The 17,500-nt window shown below is 35.3% G+C and overlaps 1 protein-coding gene across 1 annotated transcript in view; it reads right to left on the bottom strand.

Annotated features, from left to right (window-relative positions):
* The window catches only part of LOC137621727 (cadherin-related hmr-1-like), a 315,706-nt gene that overhangs the window by 201,008 nt on the left and 97,198 nt on the right, over positions 1-17,500 (bottom strand). The window contains exons 10-14 of the mRNA XM_068352241.1: positions 9,585-9,710; positions 2,851-3,101; positions 2,518-2,579; positions 1,760-1,966; positions 1,251-1,558 (exon numbers count right to left, since the gene is read on the bottom strand). Coding sequence (XP_068208342.1) covers positions 1,251-1,558; positions 1,760-1,966; positions 2,518-2,579; positions 2,851-3,101; positions 9,585-9,710 — 954 coding nt within the window. The remainder of the gene's footprint in view (positions 1-1,250; positions 1,559-1,759; positions 1,967-2,517; positions 2,580-2,850; positions 3,102-9,584; positions 9,711-17,500) is intronic.

Below are 17,500 nucleotides of genomic sequence, written 5' to 3'. Positions count from 1 at the left end.
TTGAGGTAAATAATTCTTAACCACGTTTTCTTCACCTTATACTGTATATTCTTTACATTAATACGATATGGTTGCACACATAATGACCACCTTGTTAACCTTTGATTATTATTTTTCATCTTATTAACAAAAGTTAAGGGATTATGATCCAAGTACAATATAATCTCATTCTGTGGTCGATTTACACTAGTTCCAACATTCCTTATCGCTGCGACTAATGCTAGCAGATCCTTTTCAACTGTCAATTAGGCTTGTTTTTTGCTTCTTCAGCTTTGACGACATAAAAAATAAAGGGTAAAGAATTCCTTCCTTATTTTCGTGCAATAAGACAGCTCCATTCCCATTATCCGACACATCCACTTCGATAAGGAATTTCTCGTTGAAATCCTGTGCTTGAAGTATCAATTTCGAAGTTAATATGGCCTTCCTCAGATTTTTCCTCTTTCCTGGTATCTCAATAATATAGGTCTACTAGAATATCTGGAATGGCTCTTGAAACTCATTGGCGAGAGGGATTCTCCTTACCAATGCGTAGATCAACACCTGCCATCCTACTATAAACTGTCTGTTCGTAATCTTCATGATAAACCTTTTTTTCATCCATCCTTGAATCGTTTTCCTGCCTTCTAAGGAAAATTTCCTCCTCTTGCCAAGCCTTTTCTTCAAATCCTTTACACTTCCCTCGTCCATTTCCTCTCTATCCTTCCCTTTTTTTGCCAAAATTTTATTTTCTCCTTTGCTAAAGGGTTATCCTCGTACTTTCATTGTTCGTAAGGGAGCTTTTTTGATGCACTCTTAAGGCTTTTCAGCCGTCTGACAAACATAACATGCACGGCAAAACTAGCTCAGGACAAACAATGCATTTCGTAATCTTCTCAGTTGTCTTCCTTATTCGTATGTTTCCCATCTCGTGCATTATGGCGATCACAAGTTTTCTCAACGGTGCCGGAAGTAATATCTGACAATATATCCCCCTTTTGGCATTCCTGGTAATAATGGTGGGTCTATGCTTCCTCATAAGAAACCAATCCTTAAGATAATAACTGGTTGGAGACTGCTGTGCATCTGTCTCGTCCACTACATGGTACAACAACTCAGTTAAGGTTGCATCCTTCCTTTGTAATCTAATCATTCTTTTCCTACTTACTTGTACTACTTCTAACGCAGAGTTTTCTATTTCTTCCGGGTCCATTTTCTTCTTTTCTGTCCTCTTGTTCACTCGTCTATCTTTCTTCTTTCCTCGGGCTTACTTGTGAGTTCTCTTCTTGTATGCCATCAAGGGAATCCTCTTCTTTGGAAAACAAACTATCTAAGTCCATCGCTCCTTTGATTTCTTTACCTTCTTTTTCAACCACTTTCTTCCACATACTCCTAATCGTCATACAACTAGGAAACAGATACGGGTAGTCCATCTCGAGTTCAGTCGTAGGACTATACTTCAATGGTATCTCGGTTACAATGTGACAAAGCACAAACGGCGCTCCATCAACCTCATTACCCACCAGGACGCCAACCCCTTTGACAGCCAATGAATCCTTTACCACAAAGTCGAAATTACCTGTCACCAACTTGCATGACAGTTTCAAACAGCAAATGGGGGAACATCTTTAACTCCTATTCCCTTCAAGATAACCAAGTCTCCTGTGAGAGACTATCCCAACAACGTGTACTCCTCCTATCACCACACTATGGTTACAGCCTGTGCCATACAATATCCTGACCAAGGTTCGCTCACTCCCGTCTATTGCAGCTAACATACCTTCATAAATATATGGTTTAAAGGCATCAATGCTTTTTGGGTTTGTCCTGTTCATCTTGTAAACGTTGGGTGGTTTATTTTCCTCTTCATCCTTTCCTGATTGTTTCTTCATTTTTGTGTTTTGGGAAGTTGAATTTTTCTTAACCATTGAGGCGACTGCTTTCAGTTGATTCGACCAACATTCCTTACTGATACTCTCTTGCCACTCTTAAAACATACAATATTAACCTTCTACACATCTTTCACGATACTTGAAGGAAGAAGATTCTATGATTGTTGCTGTTATACTATCACATTCTGCTTAGGAATAGTACCAGTGCTACTTTGACTGTAATTATTGAACTTCTTCACATAGTTATTACAGAACTGGTTTCCATGGTTTGGTGAATACTTGACACTTGGTCGGAATCACGGTTGAACTTTCATGCCCAAGGAGGGTTTACGACTGATAATATTATAAATAATCTTCACACAGCGAAGCAGCTTTATCAAGTTTTTTCACTTCTCTCTCTCTCAAGTATGTCCGAAAATGTTCAGGGATTTCTCATAGATACTGTTCTAGTACTATTTATTCTTCTAAATCAGCAATCTCACTCACTTTAGCAGCCTCTGTCCATATCTTAAAACATCGTCGTACCTTATAAGCATAATCCAGGAAGGTCCTTTTCTCGTCCTTCCTCAAACTTTGGAACCTTTCATTTTAATATTCAGGGATCATCTGATACACTTGGAGCACGCTCCTCTTCACTTCTTGATACTCCTTCCTCTGGTTCGGAGATAAGGATAAGTAGGCTCTGCGTCCTTTCCTAAAGTGCACATTCTGCAATAACAAAGACCATTTATCGTTGAGCCATTGGATCGTTAATGCGACCATTTCAAAATGTTCGAAACATTCATCAGTAGCCTCTTTTGTGAGCCTTACCATTAACCTCTGGGCATTTGATACATTAAACAAAGGATCGTGCATAGCAGGGGTTGCCTCTGTTTGTGTTGCCGAGTTTGCACGAGAGTTTAACAGCTCTAACTACCTCGCATATCTTGCAATCTCTCTTGCTCTTTCCTTCTCCTTTTCTTCCATTTTCCTTACATACCTTGCAACTTCTCTGGCTTCTTCCTGTCTGGCTTCCAATTCCTTTGCACGTCGTGCTTCTTCTCTCTCTTCTGCCATCAGCTTCCACTTGATAAAATTCTTCTCCGCTGCAATGCGTCGAATCTCAGCCTCTACATACCTTTCCACTTTCATGCCTTCGGTTTTTGGATCAACTGGTATTTGCTTTGCTACAAATTCTTCCTCAGCTTCCTCCAAACGTTCACGAGCTTCTAAAATATTTTCTTCCGAAAACTTTACCGAGTTTATCGATGCTTCTAAGGCTAGACGCTTGATTTAGGCTTGAATCATTCTACTTGTTGCATGGCCACCACATGCGATCAAAATAGAGAACCACTGAGCTTTAGTTACATTAGCTTCTGACAATTCCTGAACATTTGGGTTATTCAAAACTCATAGATAATAAACTATGCCATCTTATTCTATAACAGATAATTTTATACCTCTATAAAAATATATCCTAAATAGTACACAGAATATTATAAACACTAAATTGTTTGAAACCTTTAATCAAAACACGTCCCTGATATCACCATTATTCAAAACACACTCACTCAATCCCAAGGGTCTGGGCACCAAAAATATATCATACGATGGTCCCGGATCTGGGAACCAGAATATATTATTATATATTAAAACTGGCAAGCTACACAACCACTAGAATTCTAAAATCACCTGTTTATTTTTACAGTAAATCTCTTACACTTGAAAATATCAATACCTGAACTCTGAGACAATAATATAACTCCCAGACAGTAATAAATGAAAACATCGAATATCCAAAGGCCTCTTACGTATAATCAAAACAAAACTGGCTATTACTACGATTCTTTTACAGGATATGAGTAGGTATGAAATAAACACTGGTGATGGAAATAATATATTCTTTACAAAAATAAATATATTCTGTAGAAATTACAACACTTTGAAAAGAATTTACATAAAAAATATCACTCGAGATATTAAGTCTGAACAGAACTTAGATTAAGATTATAAAATTTAAAGCTTTGATAATCATATACTGTAGTCACTTGACTGGAAATATTAAATTTGAATAAACCTTAGACTAAGACAAAAGAAATAATTACACTCTAATGATTAAACTTTTAAAGAACTTACACAAAGGCACTGATAAACTTACTAACTTCACGTATTTTACTTACACAGGGCCAGTTGAAAATATTTACACAAATCCAGCACTCACCACAACACATTAAATTTTAGATAACCTTCAACTTCTTTCGTAAAGTTTCACCACATTACACATGAATATGCTGTAATTAAAACTTACTTACTTTAGAGACACACTAAAAGCACTTGGAGAGAGAGAGAGAGAGAGAGAGAGAGAGGAGAGAGAGAGAGAGAGAGAGAGAGAGAGAGAGAGAGAGAGAGAGAGAGAGAGAGAGAGAGGCCACTTTGGCTCTTTCATGGGACGGTTGTTTCTCACTTGCACCACGTAGCCCTGGGGGCGCCTATATATGAAATTAGTAACTTCTTGTATATTCTAATAGATTATTCTCGTGGCTTAGGGGTTTGATTAGTGAAGCCATAGTTTCCAATTATCACGTATCTAACAGGAGAATAAACCTCGCACACAGCAACTCTCTCTTTCCCAGCTGCTATGCCTACCCACCATTCCAAGAAATAAAAGAAAAATACAATCTAAACCTTGGGTTTTTGAGAACATTCCAAAACGTGTGGTAAATATAAAAATGTGTATTTTCTCATAAATATGACACAATATCTCATAAAGAAACAAAAGACATTTACACAATTGCTTGTTTATATTTTGTATAAATCATATACTACTCTTAACCCTGGAACGGTACGGTGGGTCGTCCGCGACCCCGAGCGTCAAAACAAAAGAGGTTTTTCTCACGTGACTCACCCCCGTGACTGAATTTGTGGGTGATCGACCTGCAGTCGGTGTCTCGCCTACACGCTCTAGTAGTGTCCAGATGTGCCTCACTGTATCTGTACTCCTTCCCAGATTTCTGAGACGCGTCGGGGTCGAGCGCGACCGAGTTTACCCTTCTCAGGTAAGTTGCATAATTATCAAAGTTATTACGTATTATGAAATTGTAGAATGGTGCAACTTGTATAGGTTATCAGTTGTGGAAAGTCTTGGTGGATGGTTTGGCTACCATGTGCATGATTTTTTTTTTAGTTGAAATGTCGTTCATCACCACGAGGACCATTTTACCGCGAGTGCCCCTTTTTCATTTTTGTTCATTTTTTGGCAGTCATTTTTCCGTAAGAAATTGCCAAATAGTGTCGCAAAACTTTTGCTTTGTTAGTGTTGGAAAGTGTGTCTAGATGATCTGGCTACCCATGCATGACTTTGTTTTTGTCAGATACGCCGTATATATTGGTATGTGGGGTATTTTCCTGCGGTTGCCAATTTCTGTTTTTTTTCAATATTTGTAAAAATTTACTACATAGTAAGGAATTGCCATATATCATTGATTTTTTTTCATGTTTATTTGTTAGAAAGTGTGCCTTGATGGTTGGGCTAACACGTGCATGTCTTTTTTTTTATCTGAGAGGCCGTATATTAGAATGTTGGCCATTTTTCCGCGAGTGCCCCTTTTTCAGTTTTTTTCATTTCTTGGCTAAGTCATTTTTCCGTGAGAAATTGGCAAATAGTATCGCAAAACTTTTATTTTTATAGCATTAGAAAGTGTGTATAGATGATCTGGCTACCCATGCATGACTTTGTTTTTGCCAGATACGCCGTAGATATTGGTATATGGCGTATTTTCCTGCGGTTGCCAATTTCTGTTTTTTTTTCAATATTTGTAAAAATTTACTACGTAGTAAGGAATTGCCCTATAGTATTGATTTTTTTTCTTGTTTATTTGTTGGAAAGTGTGTCTTGATGGTTGGGCTACTACGTGCATGTCTTTTTTTTTTTTATCTGAGATGCCGTATATTAGAACGTTGGCCATTTTTCCGCGAGTGCCCCTTTTTATTTGTTTTGCATTTATTTGCTTAGTCATGTTACCGTAAGGAATAGGCAAGTAGTGTCGCAAAACTTATATTTTTATAGTGTTGGAAAGTGTTTCTAGATGATCTGGCTACCCATGCCTATCTTTTTTTTAGCCAGATATGGCGTATATACAGGTGTGTTCGATTTTCCTGTGATTGCCTTTTTTTCGTTTTTTCCCATTTCTTTCAAAATTACTACATAGTAAGGAACTATCACAGATTAATGATTCATTTAGATGTTTATTTGTCGGAAAATGTTCCTTGATGGTTTGCCTAGCACGTGGCTGAAATTTTTTTTTTCTGAAATGCCCACCATTAGCTCGTTGCCATTTTTCATCGAGTGCCCCTTTTTATTTGTTTTGCATTTTTTTGCTTAGTCATGTTACCGTAAGGAATTGGCAAGTAGTGTCGCAAAACTTATATTTTCATAGTGTTGGAAAGTGTTTCTAGATGATCTGGCTACCCATGCCTATCTTTTTTTTTTAGCCAGATATGGCGTATATATAGGTATGTGTTCGATTTTCCTGTGATTGCCATTTTTTCGTTTTTTCACATTTCTTTCAAAATTACTACGTACTAAGGAACTATCACAGAGTAATGATTCATTTAGATGTTTACTTGTCGGAAAATGTGCCTTGATGGTTTACCTAGCACGTGGCTGAAAATTTTTTTTTTCTGAAATGCCCACCATTAGCTCGTTGCCATTTTTCATCGAGTGCCCCTTTTTATTTGTTTTGCATTTTTTTGCTTAGTCATGTTACCGTAAGGAATTGGCAAGTAGTGTCGCAAAACTTTTATTTTTATAGTGTTGGAAAGGGTTTCTAGATGATCTGGCTACCCATGCCTATCTTTTTTTTTTTAGCCAGATATGGCGTATATATAGGTATGTGTTCGATTTTCCGGTGATTGCCATTTTTTCGTTTTTTCCCATTTCTTTCAAAATTACTACGTACTAAGGAACTATCACAGAGTAATGATTCATTTAGATGTTTATTTGTCGGAAAATGTACCTTGATGGTTTGCCTAGCACGTGGCTGAAATTTTATTTTTCTGAAATGCCCACCATTAGCTCGTTGCCATTTTTCATCGAGTGCCCCTTTTTATTTGTTTTGCATTTTTTTGCTTAGTCATGTTACCGTAAGGAATTGGCAAGTAGTGTCGCAAAACTTATATTTTTATAGTGTTGGAAAGTGTTTCTAGATGATCTGGCTACCCATGCCTATCCTTTTTTTTTTAGCCAGATATGGCGTATATATAGGTATGTGTTCGATTTTCCTGTGATTGCCATTTTTTCGTTTTTTCCCATTTCTTTCAAAATTACTACGTACTAAGGAACTATCACAGAGTAATGATTCATTTAGATGTTTATTTGTCGGAAAATGTGCCTTGATGGTTTGCCTAGCACGTGGCTGAAATGTTTTTTTCTGAAATGCCCACCGTTAGCTCATTGCCATTTTTCATCGAGTGCCCCTTTTTATTTGTTTTGCATTTATTTGCTTAGTCATGTTACCGTAAGGAATTGGCAAGTAGTGTCGCAAAACTTATATTTTTATAGTGTTGGAAAGTGTTTCTAGATGATCTGGCTACCCATGCCTATCTTTATTTTTAGCCAGATATGGCGTATATATAGGTATGTGTTCGATTTTCCTGCGATTGTCACTTTTTCGTTTTTTCCCATTTCTTTCAAAATTACTACGTACTAAGGAACTATCACAGAGTAATGATTCATTTAGATGTTTATTTGTCGGAAAATTTTGTTTACTTCTTTTTTGATTGAATATCATCAAATTTTTTTAGCTAAAATATTATATTGTTATACAATTTTTTTTTTCGATTTTATTTCCCTTCAAAAAATTTTTTTGGGGTCAGAATTCTAATTTTATAGTCGTAAAATAATCGACAATCATCCAGCAACACACCATACAATAATTAGATTAGTAAATAACACCTTGAAATTGACATACCCTTCCTACATTTCAGGTAGCGGATTAGGGAGTCTGAGTCAGTGTGGTTGGCGGCCATTTTGTGGACATATCCGAAGCGTAAGTTGCCCTATCTATATATATTCTTGTTCCCTATAGAATTTGTGATATTTTGGTATATTTTTACCTGCATAAATATCATATTATATATTAAATATGTATTTTTTTACAAAATTTCTAAGTAGTCAAAAAATGACCTTTAGATATGGCCCCTGATATAAATGTAATTTACAAAATAATGAAGATTTTTTTTACATATTTCTATATTAGGATAACATATATTTATTGCCTAAAAAAATTAGCCACTTCCTATTTCATTTGGGTACCCAAAAAAATTCATGAAATTTGGACACATATTTTTGGCCAAAAAAGGTTACCCTTTTTTTCTCATTTCAGATCTTCACCTCCATGGGTCCGACTTCATCCAAAATACATCAAGATGTGTCCTAAACATTCAAGAATCAATTCCTAAAAGGATTTGTGTATATATGTATAAATTTTTTTTATGAATTTTTATGTAAGGTCTTTTTTTTCTACTTAATTTTTTAAAATCTTTATAATAAATAGTTTTTCTGCAGATGAGTAGTATTTATCTTTACAGTAGTTTTAAGCTTTAATTGAATTTTTTTTGGCAAAAAAAAAAAGGAGGTTACTGCAAAAACAGATTTTTCAAGAATTTTTTTTTTGCGTCGGGGTCGCGCGCGACCGAGTATACCCTTAAAGGGGTGTCCGAGGAGCGTACCTATCCAGGGTTAAACAAATTACGTAAGACTTTGTAACAAAAATAAGTGAAATAAAAATTCAATTCTTAAGAATAACATAAATTTACATATACTTGAATAAAAATATACAATGAAACTAATGACGAAAGTCTAACATAATTTACATAACAAACTTATACCTACATGACCGAAACTCATCTAAAGACCTGGTTAATCACCTCTTCAATGCACATATGAAAAAATAAATAAGATATCTGACTAACATTTACTTAATACTAGACCAGCTTTGTAAGATAGCTAACCCCCGAAAAAGATTATTCATTCCTTGCCTTAATGCATCAATTCTGCTTGAGATAAATAATCTGCAACCACGTTTTTTTTTTTTTTTCACCTAATATAGGCTTAACATTGATACAATACAATTGCAAACATAATGACTACCTTTGATTATTATTTTTCATCCTATTAACAAAAGTTAAAGGATTATGATCCAAGTACAATATATACTCATTCTGTGGTCGATTTACATAAGTTCCAACAGTCTCTATTGCTGTGACTAAGACTAGCAGTTCCTTTTCAACTGTCAATTAGGCTCGCTGCTTCTTCTGCTTTGACGACAAAAAACACACAGTGTAAAGAATTCCTTCCTTATTTTCTTGCATTAAGACAGTTCCAATCCCATTATCTGATGTATCCACTTATATAAGAAATTTCTCATTGAAATCCGGTGCTTGAAGTATCAATTTCTAAGTTAATATGGCCTTCCTCAGATTTTTCCTCTTTCCTGGTATCACGATAACGTAGGTCCAGTCAATACTCTTCTCCAATATCTGAAATGGTTCTTGGAACTCGTTGCTGAGAGGGAATTTTCTTACCGATGCATGGATCAACACCTGCCGTCCTATCATAAACTGACTATTTGTACTCTTCATGACAAACCTTTTTCTCGTCCATCCTTGACTCGTTTTCCCGCCTTCTAAGGATAATTTCCTTATCATGCAGAGCCTTTTCCTCAAATCCTTTACATTTCCTTCGTCCATTTCCTCTCGATCCTTCCCTTTCTCTGTAATCATTATATTCGGTCCTTTGTTGAAGGATTGTCCTCGTTCTTCCATCAGGCATAAGGGAGCTTTCTTGATGCACTCTTTATGCTTTTCAGTCATTTGACAAATGTAACATGCACGGCAAAACTGGCTCACGTCCTTATGCATGCCAGGACAAAAGTTTCATAATCTTCTCCGTCATCTTCCTTATTCGTATGTGTCCCGTCTTGCGTGTTATGGTGATCACATGTCTTCTCAACGGCGCCAGAATTAATATATGACAATTAACCTCTGGGATCGTGCGTAGACAGGATTGGCCTTGTCTGTGTAGCTGACTCTGCACGAGTGCTCAACAGCTCCAACTACCTCGCATATCTTGCAATCTCTCTTGCCTCTTTCTTCTCTTCTTCTTCCATTTTCCTCGCAGACCTTGCAACTTCCATAGCTTCCTCCTGTTTTAGTTTTTCTCGTTCTGCCTCTCTTTCTTCCCGTCTTCCTTTCAGTTCTTACGCACATCGTACTTTTTCTCTCTCTTCTGCCATCATCTTTAACTTATCAAATTCTCATCCACTGTAATTCGTCAAATCTCAGCCTCTACCTCCAATTCCACTTTCATGCTTTCAGTTTATGTATCAACTGGTAATTGCTTCACTAATAATTCTTCCTCAGCTTCCTCCAAAAGTTCACGAGCTTCTAAAATATTTTCTTCCGACAACTTTCCCGAATTTATCAATGCTACTAAGGCTAGATACTAGATTTGGGCTTTAATTATTCCTCTCGTTCCATGGCCTCCACATGCCATTAAAATAGAGAGCCACTAAGCTTTAGTTACATAAGCTTCTGACAATTTCTGAACATTTGGGTTATTTGAAAAAATATTTTATATCAAACTATGCCATCTTATTCTTTAACAATTAGTTTTATACCTATCCAAAGATATATCCTAACAATTCACAGAATCTTATCAACACTAAATTGTTCAAAACCTTCAATGAAACAAAACTAGGCAATGTTATCACCATTATTTAAAACAGACTCGCTCGATTGCAAGGGTCTGGGCACCAAAAATATATCATATGATGGTTCTGGGTCCTGGAACCAGAATATAATATTATATATTACGACTTGAAAGCAACATAACCACTGGAATTCCAAAATCACTTGTTTGTTTTTGTATTAAATCTGTTACACTTGATATTAGTACCCAAACTCTGAAACAGTTATATAACTCTCAGAAAGCAATATATAAAAGCACTGAATATCCAAAAGCCTCTTAAGTACACTCAAAATAAAACTGGGTAATTATTACTGAGCATTCTTCAAAACCACCTCTTACTACGATTCTTTAACAGGATATAAGCGAGTATGATGGAAATAATACACTCTTTACTCAAATAAATAAATTCTATATAAATCACAACACTTTGATAAGAATTTAACTAAATAAGAAAATCGTTTGAAATGTCAAGTCTGAACAAAACTTAGAGTAAGACAAAAAATTGTACGCTCAGAAAATTAGATAATCACTTAACTTGAAACATTAAATATGAATAAACCTTAGACTAAGACAAAACAAACAATTACACTCTAATGACTAAACTTTTAAGGAACTTGCATAAAGTAATTGATAAACTTACTAACTTCATGTATTTCACTTGCACAGTGCCAGTTACAAATATTTACACAAATCCAACACTCACCACTACACAGTAAATTTTAAATCACCTTCAACTTCTTTCATTAAGTTTCACCAAATTACACACGATATATGTCATAATTAAAACTTAATCACTTTTGCTCCACACATCTCTGGGTAGCTTATATATGTAATTAGTAACTCAAATATTCTAATAGATTATTCTCACGGCTAAGGGGCTGGCTTGGCAAAGCCAGTTTCCAGCTGTCATGTATCAAACAAGAGAATCAACTTCGTGCACAGTAACTCTATCTCTCAGCTGCTCTGCCCACCCACCCTTCTCGGAAATGAAAATATAAACAAAATCTAACTATAAGGTTTTCGAGAACGTTCCAAAAACACATGGTAAATATGAGAATTGCTTATTTTCTCACAAACATGATGCAATACCTCAAGAAAATATAAAACACATTTATACAAGCTCTTATCCATATCTCTTATGGATCATATAACACTGTTAAACAGGTTACACAAGAATTTGTAACAAAGATACATGTAATAATAAGTTAATTCTTAAAAATAAAGTAAATTTATATATACTGACTAGAATGAAAAATACAATGAAAATTAATGACGAAAGTCCTTTGTAATTTACATAACATAGTTATACCTACAGGGAAGGAACTAATATTAAGAGCTGGCTATTCACCTCTTCAATGCACATATGGAAACATGAATAGAATACCTGATTAACATATTTACTCTACACCTAGGTTTATATATGTAAGGTCTGGTCAAGCACTGACCCGTGGTCAAGAGCTGGTGTCATCTGGCGGCATTTTTGATACATGCCGCCATTAACTTCTATGGGAATGAAATACTTTTCTCCCTGTTTCCCCCTCCTGTGTAATTAAATAATATTATTTCGTAAAGATTCTGGTTTCCTGGCTTTCGAATATGATTTGTCTTTTTTTCTGGTCTAGTAAAGACGGAGTTGTATGGCTCTGAAAGACACAAAGGTAATCAGAAGATCATACAAAATTCTAAATTTCATACCAGCCCCGTTTCTCTCATCCTCCATGAGAAATCCTTTTTTAATGGCTTCACAAGTGAAGAGATAAACTTGTTTGACAGATCATCAAAAAACTTCGAAGTAATTACCAGTAAAGACAAATTATACTTCAATCCTTTTCCTCTATTCAAGTTTCGTTTTAGTTGTGAGAGAGAGAGAGAGAGAGAGAGAGAGAGAGAGAGAGAGAGAGAGAGAGAGATAATTTCTTTATTTATTGTTTTTTTTAGAATGACGACTTAGATATGTGTAGTTTTATAAAAAAAAAAAGTAAATAAATAAAGAAATGTCCGATTGAAAATTATTTAATCAAAATTGCTTAAGCCCCCCTGACACTTGCACGCATTTCTGGCACGCACTGGGAGGTTCCCGCACTGTTCACGACAAGTTCACGACACGTTCAAGCATAGTTCACGACAAGTTCAATCATCTTTTCGCATCTTTCCGCATCATTCCCCATCGTTCACGCATCGTTCACGCCAGTTCACGACTTGGCCAAATCATATATAAAGACGGGGCTTCCTACATGATTTTTATCAAAAGCGTATTCTTGTGCTAATCTTTGATTAATATCCCCTGTATGGGTTATCTTCATAGATATTTGTAACAATTATACTTTTATTTAGTATATATTTTATCATTTAATTATTATCATAGCTAATTAGCTGGTTTGAATAATTTTTAAGCTTTATAATTTACTGAAAAAATAATATTTTATGGCAGTTATATGCTGATCAGATATTTGGAACCCACTTCACATTATCTTAGAACTTAATTGAAAGATGACTATTCCATTCATTAGTTTTTGTGCTATAAAATCAATAATTCTCTCTCTCTCTCTCTCTCTCTCTCTCTCTCTCTCTCTCTCTCTCTCTCTCTCTCTCTCTCTCTCTCTCTCTCTCTAACAATTTTGCCGATAGACTTACTCAAAGGGTAAAGTTGTAGATTGTGTAAGAGAATAAAGGAAAAGTTTTTAATATATTAGAAAAGAGCGGAATAGATGAATTTGAAATGTATTTATTTAATGGTGTATCTGTATAGGCCTACAGTGTCTATATCTCTGTATCTGAATTGTCTCTTTATGTAACCTATTATGTTTTGTGCTTTCTTTTCAGCTTTTATGCTCTGTTTGGTGAACTTCAAATCCTTGCTGATAATAATACCGAGAGAGAGAGAGAGAGAGAGAGAGAGAGAGAGAGAGAGAGAGAGAGAGAGAGAGAGAGAGAGAGAGAGAGAGAGAGCTATCAGTTTTTATGTTCCCTAGTCTATGATACATCAAAATATTGAAGCTTATTCTCTCTCTCTCTCTCTCTCTCTCTCTCTCTCTCTCTCTCTCTCTCTCTCTCTCAATTAAAAAAGGAAAGGGGAGTGGTGAAAGAATATATTGTCATTATACAGATTTTTTCTTTGATGATTATGAGGAAGTAGGGATAAATCCATTGATTTAATTGCCACGTACTGGCACGCATCCTCCCGCATCGTCCCGCACTGTTCACTCCAGTTCACTCCAGTTCCCGCATCGTTCACGCATCGTTCAAGCCAATTTTGGCGTGACAATGCGTGCCATAGATTTTGAACATTTCAAAATTCTCGGGACGCATGGCACGCATCGGCACGCATGCCACGCACCGTTCACGTCAAGTTCACGCCAGTTCACGCTACAATGCGTGCCAGTGCGTGCTACAAATGGGTGCAAGTGTCAGGGGGGCTTTATATTAATCAATCATCAATAGTGAAACATTAAAGCTTGTGAATTGATATTGAAAACCTCATATATAAGGTGTATATTTGATAATAGATACACAATATAAGGAAACTAGCATATAATAATACAAAGGTCCCTTATAGCTAATTCACATTACCTTAAAACTTTTTGACATTTTTAGCGTTCTGTTTAGAACCCGTATTCTAAAAAATCAGTCAACAGCGGCCATAATAACCTGTTACCTCTTCTGGTAAATCAACAAAACTTTTAAAATCACTCGACAATTTTCTAATGGCTCCATTACTAGTCTTTAATACCGTCTCTCCATTGTGGCACTCAAGCAACCTTTCCATCCTTTCTAATTGTTTATTAAGGTATTCATCACTAGGATGAGCAAGTGCTCCTTAGGATTTAGAAATTTTCTCTATCCAGGTTCTTCCATCTGAAGATTTTTCTCTTATGGGAAGCGATAGAAAGCGATATCTTTATCATATTTCCTTCAACTATATCAACCGAAAACAGCACATCCTTCAGGCATTTTTAAAGACATTTTTCTTTATTTGTTTATTTATTTATTTTTTCTTTTTTTTCGTGGCGATAAGACAGGTAATTTAATGATCCAAACGGATAACAAGTATGGACTGACTGCTTCACCCAAGTGAATGCCGAACTACGCCGCCAGAATACATCACCTCGCAGGCTCTAGTGACTTAATCCCGTCCGTGACGATACCTAACATATATAGATCTACTATTTTTTCCAGAGGCCGTGTTTTTTTTTTTTTTTTTTTTTTTTTTTTTTTTTTTTTTTTTAATAACTCCTAAAATAACATGGATTCCCATGATATCAAAGCAGGGAGCGCTTCATACAATGGCCTAATTTTGGGAAATACTGTGCATTGCCAATTACGTTTCATTAACTTTTTTACTTAAGAAAATGAGGCTAAAGCCAGTCTTAGCCACCCACACATTCGCAAAAGTGATGACGTCCCTCAGTGACGTTATAACGTTTCTTCCCCTGTACCTCTCATCCCCCGAATTGTTAAACGCCTGTTTAACTCCATAGATAATTGTCATATGACCTACCCCAAGCAATACGAAATTCTTTGTCAGTAAAAGTTCAGCATACCTGGTAATGCGATTCGTGACTTTAGACTTTACCTAAACACAAGACCAACGTTTTATATCTTACCCACTCACTTACATTGAAGATCAAGAATGAGACTTATGATAGGAGACGAAAAAAGCCATGCTAACCTTACACTTTGCACTCCAAGCGAGTGTTGGTAAAGCAATAGAAATATAGTTTTCTTTAGGTTAAGCCGTAGGACTCATTCTTCCATACAACACAGGTTACTCGATACATCAATTGCCAGGAAGAAAATGACAAAGAGCATTGTTTGATATAATTTATCATACCAATTTCACCAGAGAGAGTAGCTTGAATTCCTTAGAAGGTAGACTTCTAAAAGATGTTTCATATATGGGCATTGACATCGATCATTTGATAAATCTTGAAATCATATATATATATATATATATATATATATATATATATATATATATATATATATATATATATATGTGTGTGTGTGTGTGTGTATGTGTGTGTGTGTTCATATATGCATAAGATTTATTATATTTCAACCTATAGTTTTATGTATTTATTTACGTTATAAGTACCAGTACCTATTTTTGTTACTTAAAAGGTATGTTACAATTATCATTGCGACTTTGTCACTGGAATTATACCAGACTTCAATTAATGAACCAATCAACCTTACTTTGAGAAATCCATTGACATTGTCTACATGCCAAGCTGATATACTCGTATCAAAGTATTCATTAGCTCTGCTTTTCCAAAATAATGTTATCACCAATTGCTGGAAACCATAGATTTATGAGGGATGAAAAAAAAAAAAACAAGAAATGGACACATTTATTTTACTCATCATCACTCTCAAGGAAAAAAATGGTTTTCTATTTCTACGAATGTTTTTATTTTATTTTTTGTTTTATTTTATTTTCTAGTCGCAAATCTAAAATTTGTAGGAGTCCGAGTAGAATATCTCTCAGTGCGATTCCACACCCCTGTTTTAAACCTCTTGTATTATGTTTGATAATTTGTGTTAACCATCTAATCATTATCTACCACCATAAAAAAATTTATTGCTCTTCCGGCTCATTTTATATGTGCAGTACACAGTCTTTCCTAACAGGGATTTGCTCGGTAGCCTAATAACAATGGGAATGAAGGAAAGAAGGAAAGAAGGAAGGGAGGGGGGGGGGAGTACTAGGATAGCCATAGGTGTAAATACCAAAGGAGGGTTGGGGGAACCTCTGCGTCACAGTTACGTGATTAAGTAACACTTCTTCGAAACGCTCTGAAGGAAGGGAAGAAGTTCCTCTTTTTTATAAGGGTAAACGGGTTAATTAGGCACGTCTGTAAATTCATTGTACCACCAAAAATTAGGCCAATGATTGAAACATTTATTGCTGTAGTTTCATGGAAATTCATAAGCCGGTTTGTTAGATATTTGGGAAAAACACTATTACACGGCCTCTGGAAACGATAGTAGTTATACACTAGACCAGCTCCTTAATATATATATATATATATATATATATATATATATATATATATATATATATATATATATATATATATATATATATATATATATATATATATATATATATTTATATGTATATATATATATATATATATATATATATATATATATATATATATGAAAATATATATATATATATATATATATATATATATATATATATATATATTCAAATAAGCCATATATATTTTGATATATTAATGTCTGGATTCTCTTAACGACCTCGGGATCAGAGCCCCAGGCGAAATCTCACAAAGACAAGAGCTTGGCTCCGGCCGGGAATCGAACCCTGGTCGGCAAGCTTATATAGACAGTGACTAACCCATTCGGCCACGAAGGAAGATAAAAGTCAATGACAATTCTACTATACTTATACCTGTCGAATTCTGGTATTTTGTACTTAGAATTGAAATCAACCCATCTTCACCATCGTAGCTAATTGGTAGTTTGTTACTTGGCATTCAATTAATGATAAATTTTGCACATTTTTACGTGTTTTTCATATTCAAATAAGCCATATATATTTTGATATATTAATGTCTGGATTCTCTTAACGACCTCGGGATCAGAGCCCCAGGCGAAATCTCACAAAGACAAGAGCTTGGCTCCGGCCGGGAATCGAACCCTGGTCGGCAAGCTTATATAGACAGTGACTAACCCATTCGGCCACAAAGGAAGATAAAAGTCAATGACAATTCTACTATACTTATACCTGTCGAATTCAGGTATTTTGTACTTAGAATTGAAATCAACCCATCTTCACCATCGTAGCTAATTGGTAGTTTGTTACTTGGCATTCAATTAATGATAAATTTTGCACATTTTTACGTGTTTTTCATATTCAAATAAGCCATAT

Source organism: Palaemon carinicauda, chromosome 28, assembly GCF_036898095.1.
Source record: "Palaemon carinicauda isolate YSFRI2023 chromosome 28, ASM3689809v2, whole genome shotgun sequence".
Classification (NCBI taxonomy): domain Eukaryota; kingdom Metazoa; phylum Arthropoda; class Malacostraca; order Decapoda; family Palaemonidae; genus Palaemon; species Palaemon carinicauda.
The sequence above is the reverse complement of the archived record's forward strand: the minus strand, read 5'-3'. Positions and strand labels throughout refer to the sequence as shown.